At 37.2% G+C, this 21,664-nt stretch overlaps 3 protein-coding genes across 3 annotated transcripts in view; 2 read left to right on the forward strand and 1 right to left on the reverse strand.

The window, feature by feature from the left end:
- LOC134752009 (uncharacterized) overlaps positions 1-21,664 on the forward strand; it is a 62,532-nt gene that overhangs the window by 39,878 nt on the left and 990 nt on the right. Inside the window, exon 3 of the mRNA XM_063687563.1 lies at positions 21,202-21,347. Within this exon, the coding sequence (XP_063543633.1) occupies positions 21,202-21,347 (146 nt within the window). The remainder of the gene's footprint in view (positions 1-21,201; positions 21,348-21,664) is intronic.
- On the forward strand, positions 7,513-11,039 carry LOC134752010 (uncharacterized). Its single transcript, XM_063687564.1, has 5 exons — positions 7,513-7,797; positions 8,821-9,024; positions 9,191-9,380; positions 9,967-10,068; positions 10,611-11,039. Exons 1-5 carry the CDS (start codon positions 7,664-7,666, stop codon positions 11,034-11,036), a joined length of 1,056 nt encoding a protein of 351 aa, XP_063543634.1. The 5' UTR covers positions 7,513-7,663; the 3' UTR covers positions 11,037-11,039.
- On the reverse strand, positions 12,677-15,069 carry LOC134752017 (uncharacterized). Its single transcript, XM_063687574.1, has 2 exons — positions 14,693-15,069; positions 12,677-13,317 (listed from the first exon to the last, which is right to left on the reverse strand). Exons 1-2 carry the CDS (start codon positions 14,913-14,915, stop codon positions 12,875-12,877), a joined length of 666 nt encoding a protein of 221 aa, XP_063543644.1. The 5' UTR covers positions 14,916-15,069; the 3' UTR covers positions 12,677-12,874.

Here is a 21,664-nt window from a genome sequence, read left to right on the forward strand (position 1 = left end):
TTATTGAAATAAGTATGTATTTAACCAGGTGCCTAGAGGACGAGTATAGGTCGCTGCCGTCGCTGGCGAGTATCGTTTCAGTCGTTTGTTTGTTTAATCGAACAGGCGACGGTGTGCAAATATTCTTAACTGATTTCAGGATCAAGACGGCTGTAGGTAAGATTTTTATATCGGATATAAAAGCAGGGAGGCTTTTAGCAGGCCATGTAAAGTTAGAGTACCTAGGGCAAAAATGAGGGCAAGTTTTGTGGTCAAACCCTAAGGGCCGATACAGACGGACTGCAATTTGTGTGGGAACTGGGCTATAACTGCGAAAATCGACGTTCGCAAATCGCGGGCATTTTTCTCTGTCACTCTAATTACGCCTTCATTAGAGTAAAAGAGAAAGATCCCCGCAATTTTTGAATTTATTTTCGCGGTAGCCCCTCTGCACGCCGACTGCAAGTCTCATACAGTCTCATACAATTTGCAGTCGAGATGCAGTCCGTCCCTAATCTTTTAAACTACTTTCGATAGTTGACTACCGAAAGCATACTGAATGAAAAAACCGGACAAGTGCGAGTCGGACTCGCCCACTGATGGTTCCGTACAAGTTTAACTTAATTTTTATTTTTTACAAATTTATAGTTGAGATTTCTCAATGTACCTACTCGTTGACCGAATTGTAGAAAAAAGGCGGGGACGAATTGAGAGATTAGAGAAATAGTCCAGAAAACTGGATATAATGTATGCCTTTTTGAAGCACAACTGATATAGGTTTAGGTATAGAGGTATAGCACACTTATTTTATGATTAATTGATAAATCTGGAGATCAATTCGATTAGTTTTCTTAACAGTTTACGATTCAAAACTACCTCAGCGAAACGTCACGTCCTCACGTCCCGTCTCCACGTCCCAATTGTGGTCAAACACAACGCAACAAAACGTCTTGTAAATTCATACTACGTCACCGCACTATTATTTAAAAACAAAACTTTATATTGCCCTTTCATTGACAATCTAAATTTAACCTTACTGCTTTAGATTTCAGTGTTATATTGGAAAACCGATCTGTATTTATTGAATTTTAAATTTCGAACGTTTGAATTCAAATCTTAAAGAGTTGGGACGTAAATACCAGTTTCGTGCAACGGTTTTTACCTGTTATTCCTTTCCGCGTATGAAGTATATAATTATTCAACGCTCGCTGACGCATGCGTTGCGTCACAATTAGGAAACTACGCTATGAACAGAAGAATGCGCGGATCGAGCGAAAACAGACTGTTTCCTCATGCAGTAACCGCTTTTGCGAATTGCTAATAAGTTTGTATTTACACTAGACGCTACTACAGCTTTACGCAAAGGTGGCAAAGCCAGTGGTACGGTTGGGAAAGTACACGAGTTGTAAAGAGAATCAATAACTTCAATTCGTCATCGTTCATACCTAATTATACATATACGAGCTGCAAAAACATTGAACTATAGTTTGTCAAAGGACTCTCATTTCAAACTTAGACAGAGAGAATCATACTATCTTTGTCTTACAGTAGTACTAGTAACACCCAAAAGAAAAGGATGAGTATAGTTTTTTTTGTTCTATTTCCTGACAATTTGGTTTGACCAACTATCAATCAATTAAAAAAAAAAATTAAAAATTAAAATTATTTATTTTCGTAAAATATACAGGTGTCTATAAGTAGGGGATAGTGCTGCCCGGTAAGCAAAATTTGCCTGTGTTGGGCAACACCGCTCTTCCTTAATTAACAGATTGTTACACGAAACATTTTTTAAGTACTAGTTTAAGTAATATAAACATGTATACAATTAAAATTTTATATATAACATTTGTTTAAAGAACTAAGTGAATAACTGGGTTGTTAGACATGCAGTAATAAAAAAGGAATTAGAGGAATTAAAATTAAAAAAGGAGTAAAGGAGCCAGTAATTTGTGTGTGTGTGTGTGTGTGTGTGTGTGTGTGTGTGTGTGTGTGTGTGTGTGTGTGTGTGTGTGTGTGTGTGTGTGTGTGTGTGTGTGTGTGTGTGTGTGTGTGTGTGTGTGTGTGTGTGTGTGTGTGTGTGCGTATGTATGTATGTATTTAGTAAGTTGATGTGTGAATCTCTAGTAGCATATAGTATTTTGTATTTTATTTTTGTAAGTCTTCTATTTCCTCGTAGCTTTTTGATTTTAACCATTTTGTAATTGTTGATTTGCAATCGTAGTAAAGTTTTGGGTAAATGTTTAGGCACCTATTGACTTTGTTGTACATGTGACTAGACTTCACATTGTATTGTGAGCGCGCAAACTTGGTTTTAGTTTTAGTTATATTAGCAACGTTTTTTATTGTCCTTCTGGAGTCATAGTCAATCAATCAATCAATCGTTTATTTGCAGATAAAAACATAGTACAATGCATGCTAATACATTTATACGAAACATTACACCATCGGTAATGTCAATAGTTATTTGTGCAACAAGAGAGGAAAGTTGTTTTTTTTTTTTTGCGAGTGTTTATTTTGAGTCCCGAGAAAGCGAAAGATTTTATAATTTAATCACGAGCGAAGCGAGTGATTCTAAGTTAGTATTTTGAGCGTAGCGAGGGACTCAAAAACACGAGCTGTAAAATAACTTTGCTCTCGTGTTGCACACATAATTTTTCACCTCAGTAGTGAGAACATATTAAAGGTTAAAATGTAATTCGAATTACACAGAATAAAAAAAAATGTAATAAAAGTATGAAGTGGCAGTTCATGGCTTTCACTGAATTAAAAAGCTACTTTGTTTCACTCCCTGGAGTGAGGAACTTCGCACTTTCTTCACTTCCTGGAGTGAGGAAAGTCGCACTATAGTAATAATATTTTTATTTAAGTTGTGTAAATAATTTTTACGTATAGAACCAACACAGAGAACCAGTATTTTGCGCCATGAGTTGTTGTTATTGTTTTGGCAACAAACCATAGTAGCGGAGCAGTGGCGTAACTATTAGGGGGGGGGGCAGAGGGGGAAAGTGCCCCGGGCGCCATCCAAGGGGGACGCCAAAATGGGCAAAAGGCAGCAGCTTGGAAACGTTTGTCAGTTGTCAGGGGGCGCACATTTGGTGACTGCCCCGGGCACCATATCCTCTAGCTACGCCCTTGGGCGCTTCCGATGTTTTAGTCGCGTCACGCGTGGTACAAGTTTCGATTGCGACAATTTCATTGTTTAGTATATAAATAAATTATATAATATGTAGCTATAATAAATAACTCAATGTGTAAAAATGATATTTCACAATAAAGCCACGGTTGTGGCAACAAGCTAAACGGAATTATAATAATATTGACTTCGTTTTTATAGCAAGAGGCAGTTTCTGATTTAACAATTTCATATGGTTATCATCTTATTTTGATACCTAGGTTTTTCATTAAGAATCTCATACATCTCAATATTTGGCGTTTTTAATTTATAAATTGTATGGAGATGACATCAGCGTATCCTTCCTGTTTGAAAAATTTAAAGATTTCGCAATGACGGATTCTACAAAAGTCACGTGACGCATACATTATTTAAGTTATGATTGGTGTTTTCTTTCTACGATTGTTATCTTGGTTAAGCTAAGCATGCTATTCCACCTGGCCAATATTTTTGTCTAATGTCATTGCGTCTCACTCTCTCATTAAGCAATATGTGAGACGCAAATACACATTGGAATAAGAAATTGTACAGGTGGAATACCACCCTAATTGGTGCTCACGGTTAAGGTCGTATCTAAATAATATGAAAAACAGTCATATCATTTCATAGACATAGTATATACAAGTATGTAATTGAAATTGAAATTGAAATCATTTATTGCATATCACATAGCAGGTACAGGTGTTCTTAAATATAAGCTGTTCATGTGACGCCCTGTTAGGGCACGGCAACATAGTTCCACATAGGGAAACATACTTATTTAATCTAAAATTATACATCTTATTATTTACATATGTGCCAAATAATTAATTAATTATTTTACATTTAAATAAAATCTGCCATGCACAATATCAAATACAATTACAATCAATTTACGATCACAAGTATCACAAAAGAGATATTATATATCTTCAAAAAATTCTCTGATATTATAGTAACATTTATCTAACAGAAATGTTTTTAGTTTCTTGCTAAACAGGCTTAATTTACTCTCGTTTTTTATGTTATTTGGGAGGTGATTATATATTTTTATTGACATATAGTGTGGGCTAGATGTGAACAGTTTCAGTTTAGAAAAGGGAAGTTTCAGTTTATTTAAATTTCGGTCGTTTCTTTTGGGTAGTGTTTCAGGAGAATATAGTTCGCTATGTTTTCTTACAAATTTACTGGTCTCTAGGATATATATAGAGGTAAGAGTGAGTATTTTATACTTTACAAAAAATGGCTTACAGGTTTCCATTTCGTCAATGTTGGCCATTATTCTGATGCATCTTTTTGAAGAATAAATATTTTATCTATGTCGGTACTATTACCCCATAATACGATTCCGTAGGATAATGTAGTTCTAGTTATAGACATGAAACCGAGTGACTAGGGGTAAGAGAAAGACATAGTCATGTATTGACAGTTTTATGTATGGCAGCATAATCCTTTTTCTCTTTTACTCTTATAAATTTCGGTATTTCGCCATCGCCTTCTTGCTATGATGCCATAACCCGACCATGAATAAATACCCGGTCGGTGATAAAGACAAAGCATGGCACTATTTTTTCTTTCCTCTTATAGGAATCGCAATAAGACTATCTTTCTCTATCAAAGAGTGTCAGGTTCTTGTATCATAAATACAGATACAGAATCGGCCAGTGTATGTAACACTATACTTACGCTAAATGCCAACTATCTCCGGATTGTACGAATGAGGCCGAGAATTGAAGCGACTGCAAAAAACTGGGTTACAATTTACAGTCGTAATGTGCGTTGGTCTTGATTTGCGATCTCGTGATGTTGAGTCTTGGAAATTAATTAGATTTATAGACTGTTCGTATTTTAACTGTATATCATGGCTAGGGAGGTATGTACAAATGTATCCGTCAGATTGACAGGTTCTGGCGAACAAATCTGGCGGGTATTAGACACAGATTAAAAAAATTCATATCAGTCATTGACGCAAATAGAAGAAAATTATTGATTGTCGAATAAGGCCCTTAAAAATTTAAGGCCTTGAAAGGATTTATCAGTTTACAAGAAACAATTAGAGCATAATTATGTGTGCCTGCTGGCTGTGACGTAGTAGCTCCCATAAACGATTGAACTGATTCAGTTGCATCTAGTCTTGTCTGTCGATATGGTGTTTGGTGAAAACTCCTTTTTATGGTCTCTATTACTTTATTATTGAATATTAAGTCCAAGATTACTCCCTCTACAAGATAGTCTTGTAAATCTACGGTATCGGCTGCTTACATTGTATGGGAAATTAAATATCTCCGAATATAGCTCCGTGAAACCGCTTGATTATTCCACGAACGCAGATCCTTGCCAAAAATAAAGATTTGCCACTTTCTCCCGCCTGCCAACTTTATAAATAGCTACTTACTTGTATAAATAAGTTATTATTCAGCTTAGGTAAGATTTATAAATGGAATTGCCAAGAGATAAATGCCTTTTTCGTAATTTTATACGCTGGATAACAAGTTTTGCATGTTATGATTATTATAGCATATAACTATGAGTCTCTTATATCTGGTTCCTTTCTCTGTCTATACAATGTTTATCTATATACATATATGACCGCACGTGTCTTTTTAGTTATGTACCTATGTGTATCTATGTTTTTTGATATGTAGGTAGGTATAACTAAATCTACTAAATAAAAGTAAATAAAAAATTATATCAGATCAATGACAACGTATTATCTCTGGGTGTTGCAGGCGTCCATAGGCTACGGTGACTGCTTACTATCAGGCGGGCCGTATGCTTGTTTGCCATCGACGTGGTATAAAAATGTCATCAAGATGTTGGATGGCTGCACTCGTACTTGACCGATTTCGCATTTAATTATCGATCGCGAATTCGCGACCTTCTTCTTTAGCGCGTTATCTTTAGCCGACATTGAAATTAAAATAGCAGAAATATTTCGCGTAAGCGTAACGCGTAACGTAACGTAACGCGTAACAGTGGGTTAAGATAGATGGGCGAGTAAATTTAATTTAAATTTATTTATTTTCCACAATTACAACTATTTTTACAGGTAAAAGACAATAGTGTAACTATTAATAAAATGTGTCCTTTACCTGTGGATTTTTTTATTCTAAACTAGATTCTGTCCGTGACTTTGTCTGTGTGGAATGATGATGATGATCATTGATAAAAACTACCCTATACCTATGTATACTTTTCCGGGCCTCAAACTTTTTATAATACGTGTACCTAACTACCTAGTTTATGAATTTTTCTATTACTTCACTTCCAAATCGGTTGCAAAGTTTAAGACTCATCAACTTTCGTATAAGAACAGTGTTTAGTTTAGATGTCTAGAATCTAGATTGACCTTGAGTCCTGTGATCCTGTTCTATTATTGATCAACGCCAAGAAGTACACGTATATAAAGCATGACCGTGAAACAAGGTCGAAGGGATGAGGCAGAGGGAAGGTTACCTTTGTAATCCCCTTGCGCCAAATAAGGAATAGGTACATATAGTAACATGAGATATATTAGGTACTGAAAAGTGAAGACAAAGATCATTCAACAACTTATAAGCTTAAATTAAAAGCTTTAGAACCGCTGGAAAGTCACACGAACCTAGTCGCCGCTATACAAGAAAACTTACGCTCTCATTTTAAAACGACATTCTAACGTAACATGAAAATTCAAGTATAATCTATAGTTGATCAAGCAAATCTTGTCAGTAGAAAAAGGCGGCAAATTTAAAAAATGTAGGCGCGAAGGGTTATCGTCCCATACAAAATTTGAATTTCGCGCCTTTTTCTACTGACAAGATTTGCTTGACCAACTATATGTCCCTATGTCTATATCTGGTACTATTAATATTCGTTGGAAGAAATTGTAATATGTACATACAAAGAAATTAAAGCACGTAGAAGTTTTACATAGTACAAAACTTCTACTCGCTCTATTTTCTTTGTAAGTATAACAATTCATTAAGTTAATTGTTATAATTAACTAATAAACTTAATTTTATTATTTATTACGTTCTGCTTCATATGCAAGAGGCCAAGTGTATTTTATAAAAATATATAGCATGTTTTTTACCAATATCCGTTCCAAGTGTGTTCCAATACGTACTTACAACACTGAGAGTTATACCTGTCTCAATTTTGCAACGCTCCCAGCCGCCTTACGAGCGAAATGGCTATATTCTCTCAAACACGAACGCTCAATCCGGACCAAAGCGTACAAGTATTGACGTTTCGCCGAGTAAACGTATGCGTAGTATCGTTATAGTCTTGTACCAAAATGGCGTGTCGGTAAGTATTTACTAGGAAAAAAGTACAACTAATACCTGTTACAAATACCATAACTGAATACTTTAGTGTTTTGATACTTTCTGAAGATTTCAATAGTTTTCGTGTGTTTTGTGTTGAAGTTATTACTGTTTTTAACTTTTTAGTGATGGTGACGCGAGGCTACGTAAAACAAGTGTCGCTTGGAACTATTTTACCCTTGTGGACGATGAGAAGCGAATCGCAGCTTGCAATACTTGCGACTCTCATATGTCGTTTCGATCTTCGATTTCCAATTTGATGAAACATTTGAAAAGAAAACATGGGGATATCGAAACTGTGGAAACGAAGATGTTTGAGGATGACAAGGATTCGGACTCGGAAGGAGATGAGGGAAATAAAGTGTAAGTTTTGCATTGTTTACATAGTTATAACCTCAAAATATATTGACAACAAACAACTTTATAAGGTATGTCCTCAGGTTATGTACAGTCGCCATCAGATATATCGGAGCGGCCAAGGCGCTCACAAATATCTGAGCACGCCTCTATTGTCAAGGCGTTAGTGCGTGTTCAGATATTTGTTGCCGCTCCGATATATCTGATGGCGACTGTACTAAAAGAAGTTGGCAAAGTGCCCCTTAATGTATGAAGGTGCTTTATTTCATGCATGGTGTAAAATAATTCATTTTAAATACAGTCAGATACCCTATTCTTATGGGTTAGAAAGAAAAGTTACTCATCATCATTCGCTTGCCCTTGTCCCATTCACTTGGGGTCGGCGCAGCATGTCTTTTTCTTCCATACCTCTCTGTCACCCGTCATCTCATCATTCACTTGCGTTCGCTTGATATCATCTCGCACACAGTCCATCCACCTTTTTCTCGGCAAAAGAACTGTCAGCAATAAAAGCTTGTAAAAGGAACTTTTAACAAAAACTTATTTACTATGTGTAATTTAATTTAACCACCACACAAAAATATTATCCTTACAAGTATCCTTACCCAGCCTAGCGTGGTACGGTCATGTGATGCGGAGGGATGAAAGTCATGTGACGAGAAAGGTATTAAGAATGAATGTGGAGGAAGGTATGAGGAGAGGAAAACCGAGGAAAAGGTGGATGGACTGTGTGAGAGATGATATGAAATGAACGCAAGTGAATGATGAGATGACGGGCGAGAGAGAGGTATGGAAGGAAAAGACATGCTGCGCTGACCCCAAGTGAATGGGACAAGGGCAAGCGAATGATGACCAGTATCCTTACCCACAGTCATGAAGCAAATTTGACCCCCCATCATATTTTAGCTTAGTTTATAGGTTATTATAAGTTAGTATAGGTTTAACTAACATAGGCTTAAGGGAATGTACACTAACACTATGGACATTAGTCTGAAATAAAATATATTGATTGATTGATTGATATTTTAGCAACCCCGAAGATGACAAGCTCCAATGCGGCCCCGTTCAAGAGCACTTCGAGATCACAAATGCCGACAAGAAAATAGCCACATGCTCCGTGTGCCAAGTCCCACTGTCATATAAGAGCTCCATGACAGTTCTGCTGAAGCATCTACGGAGGAAGCATAATATTGATGTCGGGGATGTAGAGCTTTCCGAGGATGAGGAGAAGAAGTAAGTTTTTGTACCATATAGGTAGACATTTTTATTCTGGCCCATTATACAAGAAAATTTGTCAGTCAAATTTGAATCCATGGTACTGGGAAATAGAATTGAATTCGCTTTGTTTAAAAGTCAGACAAAACGTCACTGACCAAAAAAAAATGTTTTCTTGTCACAGGCCAGACTCTCCCCCACCCAACCTCCGCTCTGCCATCTGGCCTTACTTCCGTATAACGGATCCTGCCTGCAAAGCAGCTCGCTGCCTGGTGTGCCGCAAGCTTCTCTCATACAGCACGGGCACTTCCAACTTGAGGAAACATCTGATGAGGAAGCACCCATTGATAAATCTACCCGGACCTGGAGAAGAGGTGGGATATATAATTTTAAGCTTATTACCACAGATTTAATATATACCCTAAAAATATCTGAACCAGAAGTGCTTTTTAATCGTAAATTAAATTACTTATATGTTGAAATGAATCAAGTGAATAAAATTAGAATTCTATTTAAAAACACAGCCACACTCAGCGGACCCTAAAAACTCAGAACCACTGAAAATTATTTCCTGTTTTTTTTTTTTTAGTTTATTTAGAACACAAACATTCACATATACAAATGTGCTTAACATACTTAAGAAACAGACCTGGAGGTTCATTATTAAGTACAGAATGTTAACATACACACTAACCAGCAGAGATAAAAAGAAGATCAAAGAAAAACCTAGGTATGGCTAGGTATGGTAGGCGGCTAGGTGTGGTGTATGGTATGGTGGTGATTTTGTCTTGAAATATGAATTCCTGCACTGCTGAGAAATATTCCCAATAATTCTCAGTTGTTCCCAGTGGTAATGTATAAAAAGTCCAGCTGTTACCAGTGGTAACAGTTGGTGGTAACATATGGGAATAACCCAGGCAACCCAGCTATGTATTTGTTCACAAAAACTTTTTGTTTTAGAGAAAAACCATAATTCTGTCATCCGGCGACCAACTGTACGAGTACGAGGTGGAAGCGGGCGAGGGTGACAACAAAGGGGATGAAAATGATGACAACGATCAGGTGAGTTTCATCCCTACACATCTCAGCTCTTCCTTTCTTATAAAAAAGCTCATATTAATATTTACTTAACAAATTTAAAAAATATTTGTTTGAAAGTTGTTGTCATTAGAGTTGAATATCATATCTGCCATATATGGCTTCGTATGCGGTAAATGGTTAAGTAGGTATCTGTTTTTTCTTTTCATCTTGAGCATCCGTTATAGATAGATAGATAAAAACTTTATGGTAAACTATTATCGTGACAAAAAATAATGAACTTATAATAAAAATAAAACTAAAACTGAGCTCTAAGTACTATACTAATCTAATTACTAACTACTAGGTTTTTTTTTGTCACGACTGTGTAGCCGCGAAAAGGCGTCTAGTCAGCATGTGCTGCAGCCGTTATATGTGCCATTTTCAACCAAAACGGTACTTATTGTCGGTTGTTAATAAGGCGCTATTTCCATAAAGCTTAAATAAGAAATTAACCTTATCAACAAGCGACAATGTGGTACCTTTTTGGTTGAAAACGTCACATACATATGATGATTTCCTTTCAGAGCGAACCAGTAGCAATCGACGAAGTATTTCTCGACGAGTTCAACGGAAGCATTAACCGAATAGAATCCGACAAAAAGTACAAATCAAAGAAGAGAAAACATAAAGATAAAAAATCAATTATTCTAGATCACTCCGACAGCGACGACGAAGTAATATTAAAAAAGCCTAAAAAAGAAGATAGTATAGATATATTCGGGAAATATATAGCGTCGTTACTGAAGGAATTACCGAAGCAGACATCGAATCGTTTGCAGAAAGAGTTTGTGAAGCAAATAATGAATGCTCAGCTTGAGTCTCAGAACGGATACTCAGAGCCACAGAGTCAATACTCGATCACGATAGCGGACGCGGGAGCGTCTGTGCCTGAAGATGTGAGGTTTGAGGTTATCACGACCAAACCTGAGGCTGATAAAATAAATGATTAAATTTATATGCGTTTCTTTTATTCACCACATATCACAAAGTGATAATCCATCTATGGGTGGTATTCCATGTCCAATTTCTTTGTCCAATGTGCATTGCGTCAGGCGTGGGCGTGGCTCACTCCGCGCTTTCGTCGCGTCGCTACAAGTACATGCGGCCCACACCAATTTTGGTGTCTAGCCATAGTAGTTGCCTACGGAACGGACGCCTGCTCGCGCTTGCGCCACCTAGCGGTCATATTTGTCGTAATAAACGCTTTTTGTTAGAAAGTGAACCTTCTGTACCTAGTACTATTATTTATTCTGTGATTGCGTCTCACTCTCTCATTAAGCAAAATGTAAGACGCAAATACACATTGGACAGATCTGGGACAGATGGAATACAATCCTAAGCTAATTGTGTAAAGATTTTGACAGAACAAAGTAACATTTATACGCCATAATTTCATAGAAGTTTGACGTTTAAAATAACACTTTCACTGCGTGTGCTATTAAAATCGTTGCGGACTTTTCGTGGTCTAACTCTAAGATGTTTTTTTATTCCGTAGACTAAAATGACGTTTCATGTGTATGAGATGACATTGTCATGTCTAACGTCCATGTTGTGCCAACTCCCGTATTAATCGGAGGCTCTGCGCTCGAAGTTGTTGACGATTATGTATACCTAGGACAAACAGTCCAGTTAGGTAGGTCCAACTTCGAGAAAGAGGTCACTCGTCGAATCCGACTCGGTTGGGCAGCGTTCGGGAAGCTCTACAGTATCTTTTCGTCCAAATTGCCGCAGTGTCTTAAGTCAAAAGTCTTTGACCAGTGTGTGTTGCCAGTGATGACTTACGGATCTGAGACGTGGGCGCTAACGATGGGCCTCATAAGAAGGCTCAAGGTCACGCAAAGGGCAATGGAGAGAGCTATGCTCGGGGTTTCTCTGCGTGATAGAGTCAGAAATGATGATATCCGCAGTAGAACTAGGGTCACCGACATAGCTCGCAGAATTGCAAACCTTAAGTGGCAGTGGGCGGGGCACATTGTTCGCAGAACTGATGGCCGGTGGGGCCGGAAGGTTCTGGAGTGGCGTCCGCGTACCGGAAGACGAACTGCCGGTAGGCCTCCAACGCGAGATGGAGCGACGACCTGGTGAAGGTCGCGGGAATTCGGTGGTTGCGAGCGGCACAGGATCGGTCGGAGTGGCGAGCCTTGGGGGAGGCCTATGTTCAGCAGTGGACGTCTATCGGCTGACATGATGATGATGATGAGATGACATTTCTTAGTACCACATAAAATGTCATTTTAGTCTACGGAATAAAAAACAGAATATAAGTGCATCTCGTTCGGTCATCTGGCCCCTCCCCCATTTCATCTATACCTCTATGGATGTTTATTACGACACCACCTCACTTTGTCATATTCAAATCGGTTGTAAAGTTAGCCCAGACAGACTAATCCTTTAAATGCAGAATAAGCAATGCAAAATATGTATTGAGATAACAGCTGTCACCGTACCCAAGCTATATGAAAAATACTAAACCAACCCAAGCAACGCATCGGTCTGATCGTTTAGGAAGAAATGAGACAGATAGATACCAAAACAATGTTTTTTATTACAAAACTTTACACTTAAATTTAAACATGCCCAAGTCAGATTGTCAGAGTTAGACTAAGATAAGTCTGCAAAGATTTGGATAGCACACGCAGTGAAAGTGTTATTTTAAACGTCAAACTTCTATGAAATTATGACGTATAAATAACCCTTGCACTGCGTGTGCTGGCGTGTGCTATCGAAATCGTTGCAGGCTTTTCTTGGTCTCACTCTAAATAATGTTGTATTTGTTTACTGTATTTATTTAATCTGAATACTGCGCATCTTTTATCACTTGCAAAAGATCTATTTTCGCTTGTATCCGCGAATATTCCGGTATTTTACTAAACTCTTTGACCAACGACAAGAAAAACAATCTGTCTTCTTCTTCTTCCGCCATATTTCTTTCCCGCTCTTGAGTTTTTTCTTTTTTATTGGAGGCTCCAGATTCTAAAGGGTCAGTATTTCTTTTTCTTTTTAATAACCTAACAACTGACAGAGGGTCATCTTCATTGTCATGTGTAACTTCGTTTTTAAAGTCGGCAACGTTAAAAACGGTATTGCCAGATACCGTTTCTGCTAAGAATAACAGGTTGTCGTAGTGCGCGTAGTGAATTTTTTTCTTATCGTCGCAGCCTTTAGTTTTTGCTTTGTGCACTTTGACGAAGCAGTCGCGTACGTTTCTCCATTTTTTCCGAAGATGCACGCCTGTAGGAAAACGAATAATTATTAAGATTAACATGTTCTGTTGTTTTTCTTTGATTTTCTTTTTCTTTTTTTTTTAAGTAAGTAAGTAATATTTTATTGGTGAAACACAGGTTATCTACAGATGACAGTGTTATTTGCCGCCCCCTTTTTTTTAAATTTATACATTAAAAAATGTTACAAAATAAAGTTAAATGAAATATGGGATAAAATGTCTTATGGTCTGGCTACGGGATAATTTAAATAGAAATGTAGTAATTACAAAGTAGGAAATCAAACTACATACATAGTTTTAAGGGCAATGGAAGACCATTGAAACAAGAGTGAATAGGCTGTTACTGAACCGGTGAGCTCCATCTTAGGCCCTGTCTTCACTTTCCATCAGGTGTGACTAGGGCCAATCGCCGATCAGTTTATAATAAAATAAAATCTATAAGGGAAGACAGTCTACGAACTTGCGTACAAAGTTACAAACACGTACTTCGCTTACAGAAGATAGGAAAAGCAGAAGGAGTGAAGTTCTTCTTTTCTGACTGTTTCGGAGCGACGTACGTATACAAGACGCTAGTTCAGCCCCTATGAGGAGGTTCATTCATACTGCGTAAATTTTTCCCGTATACGAGATTTTCGAAAATCGTTCACACGACATCTATGCGGGAAAGCTGTCTAGCCGCGTGAACGATTTTGGAACTTGCCATACAAATTTTGCTGTCACTACGGTATTCACAAATACGGCATAAACAAATTGTTATTCATATTCGATAAAATCCCGTATATACTAGGTATATGGGAAAAATTAACGTGTGAATCTAGCCTGACAGTCTTTCCTGAAATTCTATGTCTTCTCCACGTTGAACTTAATCCAAAAACAGCTAACTTCTACTAGAAAATTATCGTGTAACTTCTTTACCAACCGTCTGAGATAATTGAATGACCTGACCTATACTAGAATAATGGGTTTATTAAACTATAGCACACCCAGTTTGTCTGTAGAAAAAGAAGCGAAATTAAAATTTCCTTTTGGCGGACAACCCTACCCGCCTACATTGTTTTTTTGCCGCCTTTTTCTGCTGACAAACTAGGTGTGCCTACCTACTTGCAACAAATGGCATGAGATTTTAGATAATTACTGGCTAAGTAGGAGCAATTAATTCAATCAATCGATCAAATGTGGCTTTCCATTAGAGGAGGGTCCTTAATCCTTATGCTTCATCTGGAATAAGGACGTTTCTATCAGAATTTCTGTTGGAATTTCAGATGAAAATGTTCTTATTGCACTTAAAACTTGAAGCATAGGAAACCCTTCTGTAATGGAAAGCCGCAATGTATCGCGAATCGCATGAGACGGTTACGTTTGGAGTCCATAACCATAACATACCTAGTTGTTTCCTCTCCGCTCTTGACAGTTCTTGGTCCCCTCCATACATGTCCACTAGCTCATTCCACGCCTGCAACCTCAACTCCCTATCGTTGTATTCCACGCATTTCGTGTTCCAAATTGCCGGTCGATTCTGCACTTCCATTATAAAACCTTCTGTGTCAAAATCCATTTCGCCGAAAGTATAAAAGTTCTTGCGCTTGGATTTTAATTTAAAATTCATGTAAACCTTATGTTAGTTTCAAATTGAAAAATGTTGACACACCATTTAATAACGTTATGGTAACGTAACACATATATACGTTATCAACGCGTTATGATACAGACGTCACGGACTGGCTAACTGATGGAATATACAATAATTTTACGATTTATCACTAGACGAGCAATTAAATAACGTCAAGGGTAACGTTACGTTACTAATATGTAACTGTTATTATCTTTTAGTTTCCCTGTCCGCCGTTCTAGACGGAGAGCTGGTGGAAATTTGGAGTAGGTCCTTGAGGCAAGCTGAAAATTTGCCTGATGCTTCTCCTATCTTACCCTACCTCAGCACTACAAGTCTGGCTGCAGGGTAGCGGGTCTAAACCAACCTATAAATTTTTAAAGAATTTTTTTTTTGGTGCCCAAAAAAGGTTCTTGAGGCAATCTGTAATTTCTACAAGTGAAAATTGAATATCTAAATAGTCATAAAAAAATTATGCCAGACGATATGGCCGGGTCTTTAACCTTGCCAGACGCGTGCAAAATATTTTTTCAAAAAATTCAAAAAAGGTTCTTGAGGCAATCTGTAATTTTTACAGGTTAAAGTTAAGTATCTAAATAGTCATAAAAAAAATAAGCCAGACGATTTGGTCGGGGCCTTCTACCTGCCAGACGATCTAGAAAGTTACGTATGGCACTTACTCGCACGCAAAATTAAGTTTGTTATCCTTTATAAATGTATGCTAATACAAAGTTAATTTTGTAGTGCAGAAAATTAAAGATAGAAAAGTACAAATTTGGATGTACGATGTGATTGTGAGTATATATTTATGATAATTATGGGTATGAATAGGGTGTGGGCATAGTACATATGAAATTAGCGACAATATGTCCAGCTGTATCTCTATTGTAGATACATGGGTAGTTCATTAGTTATGACGAAGGCCTAGGCCGGGAAATATTTTTATTTTATTTTAATGTAAACATGGCGTGCATGGCTGTGTTCATGATTTTTTTTTCATCTTTCATATATCATATAATATAATTAAATAATAAATAATTTATTAAATAATTAATTAATTATTTTAGGGGTTTAATATAATTTTAGTCTAATTTAATTTTAATTTTAATCTTAACTGTAATATAATAATTTTATGTAATGTTATAATGTAATGTATTATGATCCTAAGTTGATTGAAATAAATGAATAAATGAAATAAAATTAATTACATCACACGTTTAGGGGGGGAGGGGGTCAAGAAAATGTGACATGTTGTGAGGGAGTCACAAACTTTGTGACGTCACTATAAGTTATTTAAATTATTTTATTCGCTGTACTGTACAGTTAAATAACAAGTTTTTGGAACGATAATCGTTTTTAATCGTTTAATTTTCTTGACATGCAATGAAATATCGTCCTCATGTGCGTCAAAACAGCCTTTAAAGTATCACGTTTCGGGCGGAGCAACTCGAGAGAACTGTAAAGCGAGGTTTAGACTAGCAAGAACTTGCATGCAATTTACGTTACATTACCGACTACTAAGGTAAAGGTATGTTTATCAGATACCGCAATGTAATGAAAATTGCATGCAAGTTATTGCTAGTCTAAACCTCGCTTAAAGGAATTTCATACGAAATTGAGTATTTTATTTTATTTTAATGTAAACATGGCATCTGTGTTCATGCGAACGGGCTAAACAGCTGAAATTTGTTTTAGTCGGAGCGCAAAAATAATCAAATTTTCTTTCCCGCGTAAGCAACCCTTAATTTATATTTAAAATAAACGCAAAAAAAAAACAAAATCTTTATAGGGCTGTATCTGCTAAAGCATGCGTCGTAGCGCAAAAATAATAAAATTTTCGTTCCCCTCTAGGTAACCCTTAATTTATATTTGAAAAAAAAAACCAAAAAGACAAAAAAATCTTTATAGGGCTGTATCTACTAAACCATGCGTCGTAGCGTAAAATAAATCAAATTTTCGTTCCCCTTTAAAAAACCCCAAAGAAATATAATAAAGAACACAATGAAAATCAAAAAAGAAAAAAAAAATTATAGGGCTGTATCTCCTAAACCATGCGTCGTAGCGAAAAATAATAAAATTTTCGTTTCCCTCTAGGTAACCCTTAATTTATATTTAAAAAAAAAAAACAAAAAAAAATCTTCATAGGGCTGTATCTCCTAAACCATGCGTCGCCAAAAATAATAAAATTTTCGTTCCCCTCTAGATATGATCCTTAATTTATATTTGAAAAAAAAAAAAAAACAAAAGAAATATCTTTATAGGGCTGTATCTCCTAAGCCGTGCGTCGTAGCGTAAAATAAATAAAATTTTCGTTCCCCTTTAAAAAACCCATGTGATAAATAAAAAACACAATAATAATAAAAAACAACAAAAAAACGTTATAGGGCTGTATCTGCTAAACCGTGCGTCGTAGCGCAAAAATAATCAAAATTTTCCTCCCCTTTAGGAAAGCTTTAGGAGTTAATATAAAAAATTACCAAAAAGAAAAAAAAAACAACTTTATAGGGCTGTATCTCCAAAACCGTGCGTCGTAGCACAAAAACAATCAAATTTTCGTTCCCTTTCAAGGAACCCATAAGTGATATAAAAAACACAATGATAAAATAAAAATAAAAAACGTTATAGGGCTGTAACTGCTAAACCGTGCGTCGTAGCGCAAAAATTATGAAATTTAAAAACAACGAAAAATAAATATATATATATGGCTCTAGCTTCTAAACCGTGCGTAGTAGCGCAAAAATAATAAAATTCTCGCCCCCTTTTACCCCACACACTGAATAACCTATGAGTACATGAAACAATCACCATCATCATCATATTTGTATTATTATTTGTATTATTCAAGCATTAATAATAAAATAACAAATTCACACATTATAATAATTACAACACATTACTATTCTGTATTTAAATTGTACATGTATTTATTAAAATTACAATACATTCTTATAAATTCGGTCATATTACATTTACTATATCCCTACTAATACTCAGTGTACATAATTATCATAAATATACAAATATTCATAATCACAATCACATCGTACATCCTAATTTGTACCTTTTACCTTTAATTTACTGCACTACAAAAATAACTTTGTATTAGCATACATTTATACAGGATAACAAACTTAATTTTGCGTGCGAGTAAGTGCCATACGTAACTTTCTAGATCGTCTGGCAGGTAGAAGGCCCCGACCAAATCGTCTGGCTTATTTTTTTTATGACTATTTAGATACTTAACTTTAACCTGTAAAAATTACAGATTGCCTCAAGAACCTTTTTTGAATTAAAAAAAAAAATATTTTGCACGCGTTTGGCAAGGTTAAAGACCCGGCCAAATCGTCTGGCATAATTTTTTATGACTATTTAGATATTCAATTTTCACTTGTAGAAATTACAGATTGCCTCAAGAACCTTTTTTGGGCACCAAAAAAAAAATTCTTTAAAAATTTATAGGTTGGTTTAGACCCGCTACCCTGCAGCCAGACTTGTAGTGCTGAGGTAGGGTAAGATAGGAGAAGCATCAAGTAAATTTTCAGCTTGCCTCAAGGACCTACTCCAAATTTCCACCAGCTCTCGGACCATTCCGCTGCGAGCGGCGGTGACACTCGCGTCCGCGACCGGTAACGTCCCAATGTTCCAATTTTGAGAGTACACACACACTGTTAAGGCTTGCTGGCTAAGTAGGAGCAACGAATTCAGTCGATCGATCAAATGCCGCAATGTATCGCAAATTGACTGCGATTATCGGTGATGCGTTTGTAGCACAGTAGTAGGCGAAGGTCACGCACTGCAAGCGTCGGTTAGTACTTTTCTAGAATAGTAGAGATAGCGGAGTCTAGATAGATTTTTGATTACTGTCCGGATTTTACCACGCGGCGCTTAGTTGATATTCTCTAGAATAGTTACGGGATATATTTTTGATCGCTGCCCGGATGACGAAGCGCATATCCGGCATATCCGTCGTCGGCGGCGGGCAGCGGGGTACTAAAGAGCGGGGGACAGCGAGAGGGGCGGGCGGCCGCGCGTTTCACCGCAGCAGGCGGGCGTAACGTAACCGCAAGCTATACAGGGTGAAATACGCACGGATATGGATACGCATATAATGGGATTAGCCGGTCAAAGTATTTTACAAATGGCGCCAGCATAGGTTTTACCTGTCCGGCCTACGAAGTGTAATTTTAATTTTATAGCCTGGATGGCATGGCGGATTTTTATGGCCCTTTAAGCCAAATTTCATTGAACAAAACTGGAGACAGATAAAATTTTGACAGCAGTTGCCAAATAGGTAATTAATTTAATGTTGATCCATAAATTATGGATCTTTAGTACGTGTGGTAGTGGTAGGTATTTACACTTACCGTAATAAGATCTAAGATTTCAAAGATATACATAACATAAGTCTAAGGAGAGACTTCGCCTCCTTGTGTGTGTTCTACCGCTTGTACAATGGGCTGTGCTCTGAAGAATTGTTTGACATGATGCCAACGGCCGCTTTCTATCACCGCACCGCTCGCCATCGGCAGGGTGTTCATCCTCACACCCTAGCACCTAAATGGTCGCGTACTGTGCGGTTTAAGAGGAATTTCCTCCCGCGTACGCTTCGGCTGTGGAATGAGCTCCCTGCCGGGGTTTTCCCGAGGGGCTACAGTATGGGGTTCTTCAAAAAAGGAGTGTACAGGTTTTTAAAGGGTCGGCAACGCGCGTGTAATATCTCCGGTGTTGCAGGCGTTCATAGGCTACGGTAACTGCTTACCATCAGGCGGGCCGTATGCTTGATTGCCACCGACGTGGTATAAAAAAAAAAAAAAACATACTTACTTGTATAACAAACTTACAAGTTAGTTTAGTGTGTCCGTTACCATGTCTTTTTAATTACTAGTGACCCGCCCCGGCTTCGCACGGGTAGCTCAACTAATTTACACAAAACCTTTACAAATTATACATATAAACCTTCCTCTTGAATCACTATATTCTATTTAAAAAAACCGCATCAAAATTCCATTGCGTAGTTTTCAAGATCTAAGCATACATAGGGACAGACAGACAGACATACAAAGAGCGGAAAATGACTTTGTTTTATACTATGTAGTGATAATACTGATTTACTGATAATCTCCCCAGACCGTGCATTTTCCGAAATATCTAAGTGTCACCTAGTTTTTTTACTTAACCTTTGGCAAAGATAGATATAACTCCGTAATAGATGGATACAGTCTAAGGAAAAAACGTGCCTCGAAAATCACGAAAATTTGATTCTCGATCAGATGGCGCCACTAGTTTTGGCCTACTCTCGTATAGAGGGCGTTGACGGTTTCGTTTGTTATTTATAATTTTAACGCATATCAGTGAAAGAACGTGAGTCAAAATCATATAAAAATAATTAATGCAAATAAAAAAATCATTTATCCATATTTAAATACATGTTACGTATTTTTATAAATCTTCATTTTTAGTTTTTAAGTGTGTCGACAGATGGCAGTGAATTTACTGGGGTTACAAAATTTACTATGACAGTACCGCTCTAGTATAAGTTACTCTATGCCTTTGGTTAGAAAAAAATGATATTAGAAACCTCAATATCATTTTTGAAGACCTATCCATAAGTACCCCACACGTATGGGATTAATAAATTTTTTATTTTATTTTTAGTTCTATGTATGGGGGAACCCCCAAAATTTATTGTTTTTTTTTTCTATTTTTGTGTGAAAATCTTAATGCGATTCACAACCAAGTTTAAACAGTATAGTTCTTATAGTTTCGGAAAAAAGTGGCTGTGACATACGGACGGACAGACAGACAGACATGACGAATCCATAAGGGTTCCGTTTTTTACCATTTGGCTACGGAAACCTAAAAAGTGCCAACTAACATGTATGCAAAAATAAACAGGTTGAAAAAATTGCACATTTATACGTTATACCTTTGTGTATATTAGAACGTATTGATGTTATAAAAATAAGCATAGAAGAATTTAGAGATCTGTTTTTCTGGACTTACATCTACAGTGGCGCCAACTGGTGACCACAAAAACGGTAGCCCCCATTCTCTGGCTAGTGACCCGGACACCGTTTGGTGACTCAATACTTTTTTATGTATCTTCGAGATATTAAACATATAATTACTCACGTATTTTAAGTCGAAAACGCTCCTCGGTACGGACGGAGTGAAACATGTCGAGCGTTTTCATTCAGTATCATTAATATGTTTAATATGTCTGTGTCTCACGGAAGTTTTGTTATCTTCGAGATATTAACTAAACTATTTTTTCTTTACACAGACGAATCAGACTCGCACGATGACGTGTGGAGCTTCTTCGAGCGCGCGGGCGGTGAGGCGCGCTGCGCTGTATGCCGCGCCATGGTCCCCATATCCGCGCTGCGCACTCACCTGAAGAACAATCACCCTAAACTAGTTGATATTGTGGTGAGTTTGAATAACCATCCTGTATACGGGAGTTGGAGACAGTTGGGGACAGAAGATCTGTAGAGTGTGGTGAGGCGGTGTGCCGCGCTTTGGTACCCACTACCCATATCTGCGCTGCGCAGATACCTGAGGAATAATTATCCTAAGCTAGTTGCCAATGTTGCCATTGACAACCGTCCCAAAACCTGAGTGCGGCGAGGCGAGACAAATAGGAGGTTGTTTCCCAAAAAAAGGGGTTCATCCATTAATTACGTCACACAAATTTCGAGGTTTTTTGACCCCTTCACCCCTCCTTGTCACACTTGGTCACATTTGAC

This window comes from Cydia strobilella, chromosome 24 (genome assembly GCF_947568885.1).
Source record: "Cydia strobilella chromosome 24, ilCydStro3.1, whole genome shotgun sequence".
In the NCBI taxonomy this organism is placed as follows: domain Eukaryota; kingdom Metazoa; phylum Arthropoda; class Insecta; order Lepidoptera; family Tortricidae; genus Cydia; species Cydia strobilella.

Excerpts from the sequence above, each read along its gene's own strand:
- LOC134752010 (XM_063687564.1), top strand. The coding sequence starts at position 7,664 with ATGTCGTTTCGATCTTCGATTTCCAATTTGATGAAACATTTGAAAAGA. Across the intron at positions 9,025-9,190 it reads TCCGAGGATGAGGAGAAGAA|GCCAGACTCTCCCCCACCCA; the intron begins GTAAGTTTTTGT and ends TTCTTGTCACAG. Across the intron at positions 10,069-10,610 it reads AAAATGATGACAACGATCAG|AGCGAACCAGTAGCAATCGA; the intron begins GTGAGTTTCATC and ends ATTTCCTTTCAG.
- LOC134752017 (XM_063687574.1), bottom strand. The coding sequence starts at position 14,915 with ATGAATTTTAAATTAAAATCCAAGCGCAAGAACTTTTATACTTTCGGC. Across the intron at positions 13,318-14,692 it reads AGCGGAGAGGAAACAACTAG|GCGTGCATCTTCGGAAAAAA; the intron begins GTATGTTATGGT and ends GTTTTCCTACAG.